Here is a 14,592-nt window from a genome sequence, read left to right as displayed (position 1 = left end):
GCCATAGTTAGACTGTGTGGTACTTTCCGAATAGTATAACAATTTATCTAATTTTTTTATATTCCTTAATTTTGGTTGAATATAAGTTTCAATCTTTTTCCATAAATTTTATTCGCATTGCTTAACCCTATTTTCATGCCAAAAAAAATTTACACCCTTAATTTATGTTATTTTAGTATTTTTGTCTTTAATTTTTTTATTTTTGAATTAACTCAAAATTACGTACATGAATAGGTGTAGATATATTAGGGTAAAGTTTGAATCCGAAATCTACTCAACCTAACTCAAATATAAAAAAAAATAATTAAATTTATTTGGGTAAGAGAAAATAAACTTGACCTCGTCGAGTTTGAGTATCAAGATTGTTGGAAATATATAAGTGCGAGTGATGAATTTACATATTAGTTAGAGATGAATTAAATGGAGATGATATAAGTTGAAACACATAATTTTGGGCTTCTTATACCATTTTATTAGTTAGAGTCAATGATTTGTCTAGACCATGTATTTGAGGCTAATGTAACTCTGAAGAGACTATCGTAAAAATTGTCTTTGAATATTGAAAATTTTCAAATGTGAATGATGAAATTCTATATTGGTTAGATTTATATATTTAATATATTAAAATTTTGGGTTGAAATATGATATGGACCTATTTATTTATTGTTGTTTGTCATTTCACTCATCAATAAATATATCCCTTATGAACCTTCCCCGTACCATGAGTAGAGAATTAAAATTTGCAAACCCTGTGTAGAGAAATTAAAATTTTACAAACCCTGAGTAGAGAAATTTTTAAATTTTTGAGTTTTTTTTAATGAAATTTGTTTTTAAAGATATAAATACATGCCGGCCCATCAAGCTAATATGAAGTAATCCTATTTCCATTGTGTTAGTTTGGTTTGAGTACCTAGAATTCTTTGATCAAAATTGAACTGGTCCAACCTAGCTAAGGTTTTTCAATCAACTTTAATTTATTATCATTTTAAAGAATATAAGTTTATGTCTTTTTACTCCCTTATAATTATGTATTCTAGTGAATACATAATATTAAAGTTATTTTTTTCTTTTTCTTCAAAAACTTTTCAGAAATTTGTCAGTTGACGTAGAGAGAGAAAAAAAAGCAACTTTCATATTATAAATATATACTCCTCAAAATATATAACTATAAAAAAATAAAATAATATAAATTTATATTCTTTAAAAGCAAATACACTAAACCCACATTTTACAACCCCAAAACCACACACTTACTCAAAATAAAAGAATTGTACAGTGGAAGTTACCTAATTGTGTAAGACAATTGGTGCAATAAGGAAAAAATAATATCTCATACAATCCAAAATAAAATATGCTAGCAACACACTCTTTAAGAACAATTTTTTATAATTAATTGAATTTTATATAAATTCTATTAAGAGGGTTTGGTACACGGCATTTGGCCGGATTCCCAGTAAACTGAATTTTTCTAAATTTTAAATTTTCGGATATTATCGTAAACTGAATGTAAAAATCATATTTTTAAAAATTGAGATTCTCGGACAAATAAAAATTTCTCCTTTACCAAACGACCCCCAAAATTGTTTAGTGAGAAATAATATAACATTTCTCTAGCATGCAAATACAGCCATGAGAATTACGTCCTCCTCAATTTAAACTCTGCCACGTACTTCCAAAGGTGGCACACTGCTACTCTTTATCTCTTTGTGTCTCTGGTTTTGATTGTGCACTTTTTGTTTCTCTCTCTAAGTGAACTTGAACTTGAAGTTGAAGATGAACTCTCATAGCCTCTTGGCTTCTGCAACCATAAACATAGGCGTAGCATTCATAATTCTGTCACTCTTCTCTATCCTCAAGAAACAGCCTTCCAATGCTTCAATCTACTACGCTCACCGTCTCTATCACCGTCACTACGTCCCTTTTGATTCTCCCTCCTCCTTCCACCGTTTCCTTCCTTCCATCTCTTGGATTTCTCGCGCTTTCTATGTCACTGAAGATGAGATTATCGAAGCTCATGGCCTTGACGCTCTTGTCATCATTAGGCTCTTCAAATTTGGGTTAGTTTCAACTCTTGAACTTAATTTCACTTTCAGTCTTTGCATTATAGTAACTGGATATTATCATGCTTTTTTCTCTAACAAATAAAAAAGATTTAAAGGTAAATGAGGCCTTGACATTAGTTAAAAATATAATAACATAATCGCCAAATATGTGTTAGTTTCGGCTTAACCATTTTCACTCACTTTGTTAAAAACTTAGAGAACTTTGCTACCCCTTTGGTCTTGCTAGTTCAATAAGATTAGTCAAGTAATTGATCAACATGTAGAGAAATAAAAAAAACAAAAAAAAACAATAACATAAGTAGTAGTATAACTTAAAATGATGCTAACTTAAGAGTCGAATCATTTCTTTTTGGTATACCAAATCTAATTATCTCTTTGAGACGAGTTGCCCCAGATATTTTCACAAGTTTCAACTTTGATCTGGTTATACGACTAATCCCGATAGCTTAGTCACAATTAAATCTTTTTGTCCTCTCTAAAGATGTATTTGGAGGGAATCAAACCTAAATTTTCCCCCACCGACTCAGCTTGTGTTGGCAATTGAGTTACACTAATTGGGTATAGACAAATCCTTTTGCTTGTGAGAAGAGCAGATATTTATGACATGGAAAAACAGATTACCTTAATTTTTATGAAGTGGGTTCATGAGGTATTCAACTTTCTACATCCATGCTGTATATGTATCATGCATTAACCCTGCCTAGTTTCCTGGATTTTGCTTAATTTTACTATCATATTCTTGTGTTATATATTTATTTATTAATTTTGGGTTTGCAGCATTAAGTTTTTTGCGGTGTGTTCTCTTGTTGGGTTGGTGGTACTTGTCCCGATTAATTATGGTGCCCTGGAGGTTCGGAATAGGAGCTACCCTACAATGGATTCTTTCACAATATCTAATGTTGGTAGAGGTTCTAAAAGGTGATATTGTTTTGGCTCTGCTGAATGGAGTTACTCGCATGATCATATGCTGTTTGTTAGAATTGTATGCAGTCTTTTTGTTTCTCCCTCTCCTCCTACGGTTGTTTGTATTCTGTAACTTTTGGAAGTGGTTTTTGGGAAATGGGTATAGTGATTTTGAATCTCTACCTACAAGCACAAAATAATTTTACTTGATGCATTTATTTTTATCAAATCATAGCAAAGCTGATAGAAAAGAATAACTGGTTTTTCTGTGGAAAAAGAATAGCTTTACTGAAAATTAAACGGAAGGATTTGAAAGAAAAATATTCAATTGTTAGGCACAAACATGTTCCAATTTAGTGTTGAACCACTCTGTTCTCTTTCTGTTGACTTCCTTCTTTTTCCCTTCTAACTTCAACTTTGGGAAATTTCCTACCTAAAATGTGTAATTTTTTTACTAATGCTTCCATGTTTAATAAATTAATTCAATAATTACATAGTGAAAATCTACAGGTTTAGGAGCAGAGTTTTGGGATATTTTCTCCCAAGTTCTTAGGATGTTAAATATTCGATTCTCACCTGCTATGGACTTGTATTTCCAATTTTGGATGATTAACCAAAGAGTGGTTAATAACATTCAAAGATGGCTAATAACTCGATATTCAAGTTAATTTAGCCTAAATTGGAAATATATTCACCAGGAGATCCTAATTTGTAAATCTCTGCTATATGTTAAGATTCTTTGGAAGAATACAAATTGTGGGTCAGAATGGGTAGGAGAAATGTTTTATTTTGAAGTGTTTAGAGGATGGTAAGCAGGCTGAAGAGGCAGGCCATGGGGAAGGGTCAGGGGAAATGCTCCAATGACCTCTCCTTCAGTCAATTTTGTTGTGTCTAGCACATTTGATTTCTTCCCTTATGGTATTAATTGATTCACAACCTTAACATAATTTGTATTTGGTACATGAGATAGGGAGAAACAGACTGTTTATCATGAGTTTGATATATAGCTGGAGTGGGCTTGATTACCTCATTGGACAATTTTTCAATTATCATTTGATTTGTATTCTTATTATCATACTGGGCATCATACTAATATGCTCTATATACAAACGTGTGTCTGCATATACTACATGTATATGCATATGAGTTCCTACACAAGGTAACAGGTCATTATCTTGCCTGTTTTATTGCACATTTTTGGATCTTGTTTGTGGTAATTTATGATTTAGCCCTAATGTTTTTCTGGCTCCCACTTTTGACACACAAAGCATTAAAACTTATATGGTTTTATGATTTTCTAACAGGCTTTGGGTGCATTTTGCATGCTTGTATTTTATATCTTTCTATGGGATGTACCTACTGTATAAGGTGAAGTTTTTAGTTTGATATCTATCAGCTTTGTTGTTCAAAAAATAAAATAAAAAAAATAGACCCTTCTTGGAAGCATTATTGATTTTTTTACTAACAATAATTCTCTAAGAGATATGCCTATGATTTTAGAGTATTGGAAGTTATTTATTCAAGTTAATATTACTATTGTCTTCATGCATGATTTCATCTCCAGGAATATCATGAAATTTTGATCCGAAGGATTCAGCAACTTCAAAATTTAAAGCATAGACCTGATCAATTTACTATTGTAGCTCGTGAAATTCCATTATGCATTGAACACAAGGCTCACGACTGTTGTGTTGATCATTTCTTCTCTAAACACTATCCAAACAATTATTATTCATATCAAATGGTGTATGACATTGCAGATCTTGAAGAGTCGGTGGTAAGATATGCCCTATTACAATTTACAACAACGAATTATCACGCATTGCGTTTGTATGATGCTTGATGAGAATTTCTAATTAATTTACTATATGCTAACCTTGAATATTGCATTTTGTTTAAGAAATCTGTTTGAGATGATCTTATATCCTTATCTAGTATTAATAATTCATGATAATTAACATAGATTTTGGGAAAATCATGATTCATTTCCTGGTTTTATCAGAGTGAAGTTTGTTGAGAACAATTTTTTTGAACAATTTGAAATTCTTCTTTACTGTTTCCCTTCCAATTTTATTCTTTGTGCACATAGGCATTTTTTGGATACAGCATCATTTATTGTTAGAAAAAAAGAGCACTTTGTAGAACCCAAACTTGTGAGGGTAGCAATGAGAAAATCTTAGTACATATCCTTATCCTTGCATTTGTTTTTTTGCAAATTGGTTGTTTCCTAGTATTTCTTGTTAGAATATATGAACAATATCTGATAATATATTAATTGTATCTTGGAATAGTTTAGAGTTTCTTAGATGATCTCTTAGGAATAGTTTTCTTATTTATTTATATTTCATGATTTATTTCCTTATTTCATTAAGATTTGGAGTCTAACAATAATATAAATAGGAATTAGTTCTTTGTAAATTACATTACACCATTACACACCATATATCAATATTAGTTCTATTATTTATAGTTTCAACATTTGTAAAAGGAGTTGGGTGATCGCATACTCATGCTATGGGTGGGCATGAAATGGTGTGGCTCTCCCCTACATGATTTAGTAGGGGATCTAACACATGTCCTACCTCTAAGAGACGCAGCATGTTTCTACTGTGCCACACCATGCAATAGGCAATCATTTCACAGGCAGACATTGATAGTTCTGTAGCCTCTGCTGTGACCACTACAGTTTGTTTTGTCATCAACCTTCGCAAATTATGCAAATCAAATTCTGAATTATTTAAAATTGGAATAGCATAATAACATTTTTAAACAAAATCTTCATATCTTGAATTTTGCAAATCAGTAAATGCTTTTGATTGGCTGCAGAATACAAGTGTGCCAAAATGAAATTTGTTGAACCTAATTTTTGAATGGTAGGATATTTTTATCCTTTGTATAAACATAGTGCTGGTAATAAAGCACTTTGTTTTTCAACGCCCTGAGATATATGGCTGTATATTTTTTTGCTGGCTACCTTCATTTTGAACATATATTTTATACAAGGTAAATTGTATTCATTGTCCCCAAAATACATAAACTCTGTTAAGACTCAATGGATCATTTAGTTGAAGTGATGGAAAAAAATTCTACTTTTATTATTAAGTCATGGCAGAAAAACTGAGTTTATTGTATTTGTTAGAGCATTGAAGAAGACAAATTTAGTTTGAATTTCTCTAGTGTGTAATGGATCCTCTCACAGATATTGTTGCATGCAGAACCAGGCAAAGTCTCTTGCAAGAAAAATAGAGGACTTGAGAGAGACTTCCGTGGCCAAGAAACCCAAGAATAAGTTGCTACTCTTGGATTTATTACAACAAAAGACTTCAGAAGTAGCTTTGCTTGAGGAAAAGCTTCAAGCACTTTGTCACAAGATTCACCTGTTACAACGCAAAGACACGCTCAAGAAAAAGGTAACAGTTTAATTTGTAATGGTTGAACACTTTTATCTGTAAATCTTCGTGTAAAACACATCTATCTCATTGTGCTAATGAATTTTCGTCTCCTGTTCTGGAAATATTAAAAAGATTAAATACCATTTTGGGTCCCTAACAAAATACACGGTATCCAGTTTAGTCCCTTAAAAAAAAATTAGTCTCGAGATTCCTGACAAATTCAAAGTGGACCTATTTTAGTCCTTTTGAAGGACTAATATAGGTCTTTTTGAATTTGTGAGGAACCATGATTTCAACTAAATGAGTCCACTTTGTCAGGGACCTCGAGAATAAATTTTTTTGTAAGGGACTAAAATGGGTACCGTGTTTTTTGTCAGGGACAAAAAAGATATTTACTCTATTAAAAAACTGCTTTTTTTCTACGTAAAAAGTTAGATGAGTTACAAGTCATAGTTTTCTTTTAATTTTTTAACTTCTAAAAGAGAGAGAAAATAGGCAAGAATGATTAAGTGTCTTGATCATAATTTATTTTCTTTTTGCAGATGCATCTTAGTTGCTCATTGCTAGTAATCCTTGATGGAAATTCATTATTTATCTCAATTAGTGAATGGGTTTATTTATATGTATCACCGAGTATATGTATCTCTACTGAGGAATAGTGCTTTTGATTGGAAAATAATATTATTTAGTAAAGCATTCTTTGTGGCCCTTTTAGGAAAGCATTCAGAAAATAGGATAATAAGGATTTGGAGACCAAATTTAAGTCAAGGTGGTTGATGCATTCTTGGGTTGAAAGTAAGCCAGGTGCTTTCCTTTTGGTAATATAAGCCAGGTTCTTCATTGCTCATCAATTACATAGGAAAACAAGAGGGACAAACATGACTAGTGAAGGTGGGGCAGTGCCCCCTGCCGCGAAAGGAGAAGTAGTGTCTTCTGAGCACACAATTTATCAACAATAATGAATATGATATTCAGAAAGGAATATTTTGAGAAAGATAATGTTCAGTAGTCCAAGCTAAAATAAAGGGAAGTAAGCAATGATCAAGCAGATTTGTTTTGTAAAGGTTCATGGTAGTTTGAAAGCTTCATGCTTTTCTGCTATGAGGCCTATGCATAGCATTTGGATGTTTCAACAGAAAAGATCATTTGTACATATCTAGGAGTATTACGATCCTAATTCCTAAAACAAATGTAAGGTTCCTTTCAGGTAAAGTTAATGTATAATTCTTGTTTTGTTAAATTCCTTATTCATATCATTATGATAACATGGGTATCTTGTGCAGTTACGTTTGCCTATTTATTTCTTTGAAAATGGTAATAAATGATTGTTGAAAGTTTTATTCTATTGTCTGATTACAAAGGATGAAAACAAAGTATCTTGATTTGTTTTACGTATTAGGAGTTGCCTGTTGCTTTTGTAACATTCAAGTCTCGCTGCGGTGCCACAGTAGCAGCTCAGTTGCAACAGCATTCACATCCGCTTCTTTGGATCACTGAACGGGCCCCAGAACCAAGGGATGTTTCATGGAGGAATATGAGAGTGTCCTACAGAGTAGTGCCACTTTATAGACTTGGTGTTCTCATTGCAGCATCGCTACTTACAGTTTTCTTTGCCATACCTGTTACTGCTGTTCAAGGAATAGCCAAATACGAGAAACTGAAGAAATGGTTTCCTCCAGCCATGGCTGTGCAGTTGATGTGAGAATCTTACTCTAGTGCTGGCCCTTTTGATAATTAAGAATTTAAAAACATTTGCTTTAGACTTTTATTCACTTTTGGTTAAATGCAATCCCATTGCATACATTTGATCATTTCTTAGTTCATTAAATTCTTTGGAATTTCAATCCGGCCATCCCGCTGTGAATGAAAAGAATTTCCATATGAATTGGCAAGACATAGGACTTTTTGACCGTGCTAGTTCGTTTTTCAAAATTTTTGACCGGATCAAGCTCCTAGTCAAATTTATTACCAGACTAATGCAGAGAGATGTGACACCTGACATGCCGCTTCTAAAAGTGGTAGTAGGCCTGACGTGTTTAATGTTGACAAGAGATATGGCACCTGCCATGCCACATCTAAACATGATAGTCACACTACCACGTTTACGACAAATATAAACTCGGTTTCACATGCCACGTGGCGAAGTCACACTAAACGTGTCACTGCCACATTTAGATGTGGCATGTCAAGTGCCAACTCTCTTGTCAAGGACCCATTGTCATGATACGCGTCAGGTATACTACCATGTTTAGACGCAGCATGTCAAGTGTCACATCTTTTGCATTAGTCTGGTAATAAATTTGATTAAGAGCTTAATCCGGTCAAATTTTTTGAAAATCAAACTAGTACAGTAAAAAACCCGACATATAGTGAAGGTTGCTTTATATGTAACCTGTATTTTCTCTCACTAATTACTACGTACGTAGTAGGAATCATCAATTGGGTTCCATTTGAATTATTGACGCTATGAATAAGATAACTAGGATAAATAACTGGAACATCTCCCTTCTCTCTCGGTCTCTCTCTTTCTTTTTTTGTATATAAATGGAATTAAAACAGCAAGAACTACAAGACCCTGACCATTCTTGGCCAGGCTACACCTCTATCATCCCTCCCAATGACACTACCACATCCTTCATGAGGGTATTCCAAGTAAACAGTATCCCACCCAAACGAATATGCAAAGTTCGCAAGCCAATCTGCTACCCCATTTCCTTCTCTATAAACATGAGCCCATTCCAATTGCCAATCCCAATCCTTGAGCTGTCTGATCCTGTTAACTAGACCCGCAAGGGGGTGGTTTCCAGCAATTCCCTCCTGAATCATCTCCAGAACTATCAGAGAATCCCCTTCCACAATCACTCTTCTATGGCCTAGGTCCCAAGCCATCTGCAGGCCCAAAAGAGTTCCCCATAACTCAGCTTTCACGGCACTGCAAACTCCCAGAAATTTAGCAAAACCCATCATCCAACGACCAGCCTCATCTCTTAGGACACCCCCACAGCCGCCTTTTGAATTTCCACTCTTGGATGAACCATCGGTATTTAATTTTGTCCAGCCTACTGGAGGGGGTCTCCATTGCACCAGAGTTTCCTTTTTCAGGTTCCTCTGAACTAAGAGCTCTAGCAAACAGATTATTAGCATCTAAAAAATTCACAAAGTGAGTGTATGCCAACCTGTTAGTATTTCCTTCACCAGGTAGCTCCCCTTCAAAAAGGAATTTATTTCTTTCCTTCCAGATACACCAACATACAATACCAAAAAGGATGTTCCCATTCTCACCTCTTACCATGCACGTCTTTGGATCCAGGTTCTCATACAGCCAAGCTTGAAGCGGCAGGGAATTGAATTTAATCCATTTATCTGGACTGATTAAAGCTTCCCAAGACCTTGCTGACCAGGGACAACTCCTCATAACATGTAAACAGTCCTCCTGTTCATGCAAGCATCTTGGACACATACTTGACTCTGACAAATGTCTTTGAACTCTTCTCAGGTTAGTCAGCAGCTTCTCACCCATTAAAAGCCAAAGAAATGTTTTAGCTCTAGGAGGACCCCCCCACTCCCACTCCCAAACAGTATTCCACTGATATTGCAAGGTATTCAACTCCCCCTCACAGAGCAAGGATACAGCAGACTTCAAAGCAAAGACCCCATCTTGGGAGAGTTCCCATATAATCCTGTCCTCCCCCTCTTCTGGTATAGGAGGGCAAATTCCAGCAATGAGGTTTCGGGCCTCCTGGGAGATTAAAAAACTAAAATCCTGCCATTTCCAGGACTTATCCACACCAACCATGTCAGCCACAACCATCTCCTGCATTTCTATAGGGATTTCCTGAACCTTGTGATTCGGTCTCTCTCTTTCTAGTGCATTCAATGAACACATTTTCATGTTTGTATCCAATTGCTTCCTTAGCCTCCAATTTCTGCTTAGAATTTCTTTTTTCTTCTACAGACTCTCTCGTGATTTGTCTGACCAAATAAATAGAAATATCAACAAAAGGAAAGATATACAAATGGAAATTATTAGGTAGCCGAAATCTTAGTCAGAATGAGTTGATGTTTTTATTGATTCTTGGATGGATAAGTAGCCCCATCTCTTTGATTTATCCAACAACCATCTTTGAATCTTGACAAACACTGGCCGGATCTTGTCAAGCTTTTTAGCTGGGTAGCATTACTCTGTGTAAAAAGCTTCCAAAAATTTTTAAGAAAAAATTTCAGAAAATTTAGAATCAATTAATATAAAGTGAATTTAGAGCATATAATAGAGAGACTGAAAGGTATTGTCATTACATAAAGGTAAAAAGAAATTCTATAAATTATTTTGTATGCAAGCATGGATCTATTTACCTTTCACATCGTATATTCTTAATAATTTATAGATTAGTGTCTAGTGTAGAAGCTAGAGTATTTGTTTCCTTATCTTTCTCTGACATGCAACATTATGCTCATTCTTTAGACCAGGATTGAGCTCTATAGTGACAGGATATCTTCCAAGTGTTATACTCAAAGGATTTATATACGTTGTGCCATTTGCAATGTTTGCTATGGCTAAAGTAGCTGGATGTATTGCAAGAAGTAAGGAGGAGATCAAAGCCTGCAACATGGTTTTCTACTTTCTGGTTGGAAATGTGTTCTTCGTCAGTGTGTTATCAGGATCCCTTCTTGATGAAATTGGACAATTTATTAGTCAACCTAAAAATATTCCTAGTCATCTTGCCAGGGCCATCTCCGCCCAAGTATGTTGTTTTCTTTTCTGTTATTCCTGACATATTCTGTCTAATTTGTGTGTATTTTTATTTATTCCCTTCATAATATTTTGAATATTGTTGAAGCTTTATAGAAGTTTTCTTCAATGACTGGGGCACACTTTCAAGAATTATTTTATGTACTTTAAATTTGTCTAATTTGCTTATATTTGGATAGTTTGCTAATGAGTTTCATTTTCTTCTGTACTTTGTTCCAGGCACATTTCTTTGTGACATACATATTGGCAGATGGTCTTTCAGGGTTTTCTTTGGAAGTTCTCCAACCTGGCTTACTAATTTGGGATATTTTGAAGTCTTGTACCTGTGGCTTTCAACGAGAGAGAAGTCCTTATCTTTATTCATTACCTTACTTTAGAATTATCCCCTTAGTCTCTCTCTCAGTACTCATTGGCATAGTGTATGCAGTAGTTGCACCATTGTTGCTCCCATTTCTCATTGTTTACTTCTGTTTAGGCTTTGTTGTCTATATCAACCAGGTGAGCTTATCAGTATCTTCAAACACTCATTTATTGTGTTTTTCTATAAAACAAATTCACATGCACAGTCACTGACACACAAGAAATGTTCTGTTACAGATTTTTTAGTTGTGATTCCAAGTTAGTCTAAATTCTAAAATTGTTCATATTGAAATAAAGCAGTTACCATTGACCCTGGCAAAGAATTGTCTTAAGCAGTGTAAAACTTGAACTTTGCAGATTCAAGATGTGTATGAAACTACTTACGAAACATGTGGACAATATTGGCCATACATTCATCACTACATTCTCCTTGCAATCATTCTGATGCAGATTACTATGATTGGTCTATTTGGACTGAAGTTAAAACCAGCTGCTGCTATATCAACCATTCCATTACTTTTGTTCACATTGATGTTCAATGAGTACTGCAAGATGCGTTTTCTCCCTTCCTTTCACCATTATTCTCTCAAGGTACACTTCACTCCTCATAATTATTAATGAAAACGGATTTTACTCCTCCAAAGTGAGGGATGCCCTTTAGAGAGATTTTAACTTTATAATCTGTTATATATGTATTTTATCTCAACTGTTGATTTTCCATAACTATGCAATTTTTTCTCTAAAATACACATCTCACTTAAGAGGAATCAGATTCAATGAGGACAAGGAATATATGCTATATATATGGTATAGGATAATAATAATAATAAGTTCATTCTGAATTAAGAGTTTTAAATTTATCATTTCTTGTCTGATGTCTACAACTGTTACCATCTATGTAGTGATTTGCTATATCTTACCGAAGCTATATTTGATTTTTACGTTTAGGATGCTGCTGAAAATGATGAAGTTGATGAAAAGAGTGGTGTATTGGAGTTCAACTACGAGAATGCAATCAATGCCTATTGTCCACCAGGTTTACGACCACTGAATTTCTTGGCATCAGAGTCCAGTTCCACACCATTAGTTTCTTCATGATCTTCCATTTTGCATTTATATTTCATTGATTCAAGGAATGCCACACAAATGATTCAGAACCCAAAAATTAATTTTCTTTCCTTTCAAGTGAATGCTTAGCTTACTTATATATATAGAATTAGGCTGACAAAAATGACTTAGCTGCATGCTTTATGTTCACAAAAATCCACTATCTAACTATTACAAACAACAAATATTAATATCTAAAAGTGGTTGGTCACTGGAGGAATGAATCGCAATTCCATACCAACCTATATTATTATGAGAAAATAACATAAATGACTATATATGCTACTGCATGTGCCGTATGCTTAAGTCTATAGTGTTTGTTGGTTTGTGAGACGTTGCAGAAAGTATTGCATCATTCAATATGTGTTGTCCGCTATTTTTGGTTCCCACCGTATCGGCAAAGTGATGATCATTGCTTCAACAATGGTTTTAAATATGATTTCACTCTTCATTCATATTATAATATTACAATAAAGCACGGAGTCTTTTGAAATAATAAAACTATAATAAATATTCTTGTTTTGTTGGAGCTTGTGTTCCTTTCTCTAATGCAGGTGGCTGAGCATGCATCATGTTCAGAGGCTGACTAACACTGTTGCAAATTTGAGAATATTTTTTTTTTCAAAGAGATGGGTAATTTAAGTCAAGTAAAAAAAAAAAGAATTAGGAAGATTGAAAAGAAAAAAGTAAACATAGGCCCAACCATGCTAGTTAAAATCGGAATCTTATCTAAAATCGGAAGAAGGATAAAAAATCGTAAAACGTAAAATCCTAACCTAAAAAAAATTGTAAAAAACCGTAATGACTTTTGTTAAGGATAAGTTGCGCAATCAGATAAGTGATGATTGATTTAACGCATGCATGCTAACTTATGTTGAATATGATATATTTGATAAAATTGATGATGAAGATATAATGCAATATTTTCAAGGAATGAACAATCGAAGAATGCTTTTGTGATCGTTCTATTGTAACAGCTTAGTTGACTCTTGATTATTATTTTTTTTATGTTAAGTTAAACTTTTCTTTTCTTGTTTATATTTTTTTAATACATTTAAAAAAAATTTAAAAAAAATCTTCGGGGCACCTCCGCCTTAAGTGTGCACACATAAAAAAAAATTCTGAGTCCGCCACTGTTCATGTTTATGAGTGCATGGGTCAATGTTTGTCCAACTACATCCATAAATGTTGCTCACCTTATCATTGAAGATTCTAGAAAAAGATATAGGGTTTCCCTCATCTTAAATAAAAACATGAACCTATGTAATAGGTTAGCCTAGTTTTGGTGAGAAAACCATCTAAAAAGAAGTTTGAGTAAGACCTATTTGGAGAAGAACTTGTAACCACTATTGTTTGTTGGTGATGCTTGAGTGTACCTCTAGTGTAACTAGAGAAGATTGAATCTCTTGTACTCCTATTTTTTGTAGTGGAATATTTTTGGACTATTGTCATGTGATTTTTACTTTTTTGTATTAGAGAAAAAATTTCACGTTAAAAATTTGTTTTTTTTTCTCTCTCCCATTTCAGCATTTTTTCTTGTTTCTACGATTTGACCGACCTGGTAACTTCTAACCGACCTTAAAGTGCCAAGCTCCGAGCTCGAGATGACGACATGAGATTTCTGCTTCCGCACTAATTAAGAGACCACATCCCAGCAGTTTTAACTTAATACATGTATTTTTGTTTTCCTGATTAGTTTTCAGTGTAAAACAGTTCTTGACAAATACCTTTGTTCTTTGCTTTATTTTTTTTTTATCCTTATAAATTTAATTATTCTTTAGTAAATTTAAATATTAGATTTAAAAGGTGTGAGAAAGATAATTTTCATTGTTAGAAAGAGAAATCGAGTCTATTGTACTCTGGCTGATTTTATGGATCTTATATAAAATAGGAAAAAAAATTATAAATTATTTTTGGTTTTATTTAATGTTTTTCTTTTATTTAAGGGGTAAATTAATTAAATATTTCTAAAAGTATTAATATTTTCATAGTTAATTCAATATAATCATTTTTAAAT

At 33.5% G+C, this 14,592-nt stretch overlaps 1 protein-coding gene across 1 annotated transcript; it reads left to right on the top strand.

The window, feature by feature from the left end:
• The first annotated feature begins 1,773 nt into the window (after nt 1–1,773).
• LOC133315657 (CSC1-like protein At3g54510) lies at nt 1,774–12,605 on the top strand. Its single transcript, XM_061517323.1, is given in 10 exon segments — nt 1,774–2,057; nt 2,841–3,017; nt 4,271–4,334; nt 4,531–4,743; nt 6,182–6,376; nt 7,758–8,056; nt 10,821–11,100; nt 11,328–11,606; nt 11,826–12,059; nt 12,417–12,605. Coding segments are annotated over 10 exon segments (2,175 nt in total). The 3' UTR covers nt 12,567–12,605.
• The last annotated feature ends 1,987 nt before the right edge of the window (nt 12,606–14,592 follow it).

Source organism: Gastrolobium bilobum, unplaced genomic scaffold (genome assembly GCF_033153095.1).
Source record: "Gastrolobium bilobum isolate Gb01-03AN ecotype WA unplaced genomic scaffold, APGP_CSIRO_Gbil_v1 utg4030, whole genome shotgun sequence".
Classification (NCBI taxonomy): domain Eukaryota; kingdom Viridiplantae; phylum Streptophyta; class Magnoliopsida; order Fabales; family Fabaceae; genus Gastrolobium; species Gastrolobium bilobum.
The sequence above is the reverse complement of the archived record's forward strand: the minus strand, read 5'-3'. Positions and strand labels throughout refer to the sequence as shown.